We start from the raw sequence: 6,017 nt of genomic DNA on the forward strand, positions 1-6,017 counted from the left end.
CAGTGAGGGACTGAGTCTTGAGGATCACATCCAGCATCTCATTCACTGAAAGGTATACTCATCATCCCCCTTCTTTAGAGCACCTATGTGATTTGATGGTATTCTGGCAAGTCCTTTGTGAAATCTAGCACAAGAAGCTGTACTTCTACTTCCTCACAAAATACCTTCCAGAATGATAGTTTTGCTTGCTTGACTGCAATATTGTATTTAGAAAGGGTCTCCTGATATTTTGGCTGTTGTCCTTTCCTTCTTGCAAGGTTGAATAGTCTTTTTACCTGCTTGCTTTGCAATTCCAGATTAGTCTTCCACCAAGGTACATTCCTGTTTGTGTACTTCTTAGTGATTGGGCAGTCTTATAAATATGAGATCATAATGGCAGACATCACTGTGTCTGACATTTCCTAGAAATCTACTGGGTTTCTTATCAAAGTTATGACTTCAGATAAGTGTGAGTTCCATCCTGTTTTTCTAGGATTCCTATAGGTCATGATCTGTTTAACACCCATCTCAACCTCAAATTTAATGCACATGTGGTTAGTTAAGGATGCTCCAGTGGTTAATGCCACACCTAATTTGAAATTGTTGCCCATTTCAGTGTACACACAATGTATGTCAATTACTTTTTCACTTCTTATATTCCTGAACATAGGTTCCTTGCCCATGTTCAGGACCTCCTGGTTGCTTTTGAGTAAAAATACAAGAACATACTGACCTCTTCTCTTGGTGTCACTGCGTCATCACACCAGTTTGTGGAGGTAGACATCACAACCAATCAGCAATTGTTAAGTCTGCTGTGAGCAGCTGTCTACCAGTCCCCTCATTTCCTGGGAAGGAGTAGTACTGTCCTCATAAGGAAGGTAAGCTGAGGTCAATGAAACTTCCCATGTGTTTCCTTCCTCACACTGGTCACTGAATACCAGGAACAGAAGTCCACCATTAGCAGGAATGAAATTCCATTTTTGACATGAACACATGATCTGGAGTTCTTTAGATTTCTAGCATAAATCAACTTACCTCCAGTTTCTTTGAAGGCTGAAATGCCCCCTTTATACACAGATAGCTTTATTGGCTCCTGTCTTCCTGGAAGATTTCTCAGGATAGCAATTGCCCCATTACTTGTTGCAGGTTTATCTGCAATTCTCAAAGTCTCTATTTTGCCACCATGCTTGCTTCTAGTATCTTTGATTATTCTTATGGTAACCTGTGAGATCTCTAAGTACAATCTCAGATCCTGTTCTGGAATTGCACTCTGGGATTTTTCAACAACTTCCACCATACAGTTTGGTGATCTGCTACAACTTATTGGTTGATTATTCTGCAATCCTCTGTCAAGACTTTTGTGGTCTGCCCCGAAAGTGGTACATGAGTCTGCTCCTGAAAACTTAAATGTTGGCTGAATGAAGGAAGTGAGTAGGAGCAGGTGAGGTAAAACAAGTCAATACTGCAAGTAAATAAAAGAGGTTTACTGGTGCATGAATAAATACAGAGGCATACATAACTTTGAACAGATGAGCCTTAGCCTTTGAGCCTTTGAACAGATGGAAGCCTTAGACCCATTGTAAGTAGTGCAAAGTCTCTTTTCCAAGTGAAGCTAAAGCAAAGTGTCCCATACGTCTACTCTTGATGAACTGAGCAAAAGTGGAGCGACACTCGTAGAGCTGCACAGTGTTAGCTAGAGGGCACTGTGGTTGGCGAAGATCTTCTACTCTCGTAGTGCAAACCTATGTTGTGGCATTGGAACTATCGTTACCACATCCCTCCCCCCCTGAAATGATGCACCGTCATTGAGTAGAGCTTGCAACGGTGGGTGAAGGGACCCAGGGGTAGCGCAACTGAGGGGGTGGACAGCGGAATTGCCGGGGCGTGCTGCCCACCCACGTCCCTGAATTGCTTGCGAGGGGGTGAGGAAAACGTCCCATTGAAAACCTTGCCAGGACACGCACCGCCACTGGGAATGCTCAGATGAGGAGGTGGAGCAACGGCCTCCATGGGCGGTGGCGGTGGTGGCAGTGGCGGCGTGACGGCAGCCTCAGCATCCATCGTTTTGAGCACCATGGAGGAACACGGTGGTGGCGGCAATGGCAGTGGCTGGAGGTGGGGCCATGGCAGTGGTGAGAGGCGCCCACCCGGCACAGTAGACCGGATCGGCGGCAGTGGCAGTGATGGCAGCAGTGGCAGGAACGCTCGCCGCGGAGGCGCCGGCGATGGATTTGTGAGCTTAGGCGGTGGAAGCTGCAAAGCCTCCAGTTCTGCTGGAAAAGAACCAGTGGCAGAAAACCGAGGACAGCACAAATGGATCTGGTTCTGGTGTCGCTTGACAGTGCTGGAGGGACCAGAAATTAAAAACAAGGTGCAGCCAAGCTGACAAAGAATGCACCCCTGCTCCCAGTGCTGCCTGCCAGAGAAAATGCGATAGAACACCAAAGCATGCGGCGCCAAGCCAGAACGAGGCAAAGCAGTGGGAGCTTGCAGCGGTGGGTGCAATAGCTGCAGGAGAGACCGATTGGCGCAGCCATGTAGCATTTACACTGGGGAATGGGTGCCGCGCAGGTGAGAGCAATAGGAAGCAAGGAAAGTCCATAGCGCACACTTGCGAGAGTTTGTGGGGCACAACTTCTTCGTCTGCGACTTAAACGTATGCACAAAGCATTCAGCCTCACTGTTTGACTGGTGTAGGAATGGGGCTGAGGTCAGATGGTGAATGCCATTAGCATCACAGAGTGCTTCAAACACGGAGGACACAAATTGGGAGCCATTGTTGGTGACAATAAGTACAGGAAGGCCCTTAATGCAAAAAAATAGAGGTCAAAGCCCAAATAGTATTGGCAGATGCAGTAGAAGACATAGTCACAACAAAAGGAAAGTTGCTGTATGCAACAATAGCTAACAATCAGTGGGTGTCCCAGAAAGGACCCGCAAAAATCTATATGAACGCACTGCCAAGGCTCGGGAGGAGTCGGCCACAAAAAGAAGCACTGGCGGGGAGCAGATTGATGCTCCACGCAAGAACGACAATTAGCAAGCAAATTCTCAATTTGTTTATCAATGCCGACCCAAATGTAGTGACGACGTGCTAATTGCTTTGTCTGCACTATACCCCAATGACCAGCGTGCAGCCAACGGAGAATTTCTGCCTGCAACGAATGAGGTACAACCACACGAGACTGATCATTGTCAGTTCATAACAAAATAACACCATGGTGGACAAACAAGTTGCGACAGTGCGCAAAGTAATGTCGAACAAGTGGATCACAAATCTGTGTAGCAGACAGAGGCCATTGAGTATGAATATACTGCAAAAGAATCTGCAAAGAAGCATCGGCGGCTGTCGCTGAAGCAATGCAACAAAAATCTACTGGAAAACCATCAGCTAATTCCTTGTCTTGCGAATCAATAAACATGCAAGACAATTCGGAAGAATCAAACACTTTGTCAGGGCTGATTGGTAGACGAGACAAAGCATTGGCATTACCATGCTGCGCGGTAGGCCGAAACAAAATTACGTAATTGTAGTTAGACAAAAACAAAGACCAACGTTGCAACTTTTGTGCATTACAGGCTGGAACTGGCTTTCACTGGCGAAACGACGACCTCAAAGGCTTTTCGTCGGTGATCAAATAAAACTTGCGACTGTACAAAAAATCATGAAACTTTGTCACTCCATATATAACAGCTAATGCTTCTTTCTTTGAGAATAGTTTTGCTAGGCAGAATTGAGCAACTTAGTTGCAAAAGCGATCAGGTGATCAACATAATTAATGCGGTGCGTGAGAACTGTTCCGATGCCATGAGAAGATGCACCGACTGCCAAAACAGCTGGTTTGGAGGGATTGAAAGGAATCAAGCAGTGATCACGCAACAAAGGAGATTTGAGCGTGGAAAGCAGTGTCACATTCCGAAGACCAAACAAAAGGAACGTTCTTATGCCTAAGGCAATGCAAAGGCACTGCAATCTGCGCTGTATTTGGTATAAACCGAACATGATATGTGATTTTGCCCAACACAGACTGAAGTTCTTTCAAGTTCCTGGGTGCTGGCAAGTCTCTAATCGCACTGAAATGTGATAGCGAGGGGTGAGTACCGTGTCTGTTAATCATATGTCCTAATTACTGAATCTCAGTTTGAAAAAACTTGCACTTGTCTCTGTTACACTTGAGTCCTGCCTGCAAAATTACAGTAAATAAGGCACACAAATTCTGCAAATGTTCATCAGAGGTGCGACCTGATACGACAATATCGTCTAGATAACTGGAACAACCAGGGACAGTGGCACACAAATGCTGTAAGTAACACTGAAAAATAGCAGGAGCTGAAGCACGAATCAATGGATGGCAGTGAAACTTGAACAACCCAAGTTGGGTGTTGATCACAAAATAGCGCTGTGACTGTTTGTTTAGCGGAATTTGAAAGTATGCATCCCGCAAGTGACTCTTGGAAAAGTATTTTCCTCCACCAAGCTTATCAAAAATGTCTTCAGGAAGCGGTAAGGGAAACATAGCTACCACTGTCTGGGCATTTACTTTAGACTTAGCGTCAGCACAAATATGGAGACAACCATTTGGTTTCTTCACACACACTGTAGGCAAAGCCCATGGTGAAGCAGAAACAGAGTCAATGACACCACTGTTTTGCAAATGCTTAAGTTTAGCAGCTATGGTGTCATGCAGTGTGTGTGGTACCAGGCATGCATGCCGAAAAATAAGCATGGCATTGTCTTTAACTACAACATATGCTACAAAGTCTGTGAGACAACCAAGATCATCAGAAAAGAGTTCAGCAAATTATTGCATAGTGCGGCAACGCTATCTGCATGGTCACTAGTGTTGATGCAAAGTACATTGTCCTAAATTGTGAGGCCAAACATTTCAAATGCTTCCATGCCAAAAATGTTCATAGCATCTCTAAATTGGAGCACATGGAAAGACACTGTACATGTCTTGCAAACTACACACGCCGAGCACAGAAATTTCTTGTCCAGTAAATGCAATAAGTGTGGGATGTGAATGACAAAGTGGGGTCGAACCAAGCAAGTCATATGTTGATCTGTTCAGTAAAGAAGCTGACGCACCAGTATCCAGCTGCATGTTAACAGAAAGTCCACAAATCTTCAAAGTCACAAAAAGTTTCCTCCCATCGTGCTGAATGCCAGAGGAAGTGTCTGGTAAAACTTCTTTATTCACACGATGAGCTGTAGAAGCATGTGAAGCAGAAGACTGTGAATAAATGGCATTAACGTCCATAGGCTGATGTGAATCATGATCACAGCAGTTTCCATTGCAGTGACGCCCACGCGAGTCATGCGAATGGGAGACAAGTTGTGAATTATAGCTTCTCTTACTACATACAGCTTGCACATGTCCTTTCTTATTACAGAAATAACGCAGTACTTGACAGCATGGGCAGTTGTCCTGTGGGTGGGTAGGAAAACAGTTCGGAAGTGATTTCAGTTTCTTAGTGGGTGCCTGGTTTGAAACTTGTTTACTTGTGCATGAGCGGTGCGATGTGGTCTGCTGTGCTGGGGCAGAGTGGGAGGGCACGTGTTATGCCTCACTAAAAGTACACACACCCGGGGTCATGTTGAACATGAAAGTAGCCATATCTAATGTATCTTGCCTGTCTAGCAAGTCACTACTTCCTGCAAAGAAGGGTTTTAAATTTTAAGATTTACTCGCAGATGCGGTGATCTGCCACATTCTGTGCAGTAGCATGTATAATCAATATATCCACATCCAGATGAGCAATTAAAGCCACAATCAGATGTTAGTACCTGAAGGTCTGCTAACCAAGATTTATTGGACTGAGTAGGGCCACGCTGGAGACAAAAGTGTTTGTAGCATGCAGCTACCGCATTTACACTGTCACAGAAGTGGGAATTCAAAGCGTTAGTCACTTTGTCGACAGTTTTAGTTTCTGGGGGAGTGGTGGGAAACAATTTTACGAGTACACGGTATAACACAACACCCGCATTGGCAATAAAAAAGGCAAGCCACTCTGTACTTGGTATGTTGTATGCTGCG

At 45.1% G+C, this 6,017-nt stretch overlaps 1 protein-coding gene across 1 annotated transcript; it reads left to right on the plus strand.

Moving 5' to 3' along the window:
- Positions 1-1,987: 1,987 nt before the first annotated feature.
- Positions 1,988-2,365, plus strand: LOC126298240 (keratin, type II cytoskeletal 2 epidermal-like). Its single transcript, XM_049989545.1, has one exon. It carries the CDS (start codon positions 1,988-1,990, stop codon positions 2,363-2,365), a length of 378 nt encoding a protein of 125 aa, XP_049845502.1.
- The last annotated feature ends 3,652 nt before the right edge of the window (positions 2,366-6,017 follow it).

The sequence above is a fragment of the Schistocerca gregaria genome, chromosome X (genome assembly GCF_023897955.1).
Source record: "Schistocerca gregaria isolate iqSchGreg1 chromosome X, iqSchGreg1.2, whole genome shotgun sequence".
Classification (NCBI taxonomy): Eukaryota; Metazoa; Arthropoda; class Insecta; order Orthoptera; family Acrididae; genus Schistocerca; species Schistocerca gregaria.

What these genes read in the sequence shown, in the direction of transcription:
- LOC126298240 (XM_049989545.1), top strand. Translation starts at nt 1,988, where the DNA reads ATGGGCGGTGGCGGTGGTGGCAGTGGCGGCGTGACGGCAGCCTCAGCA.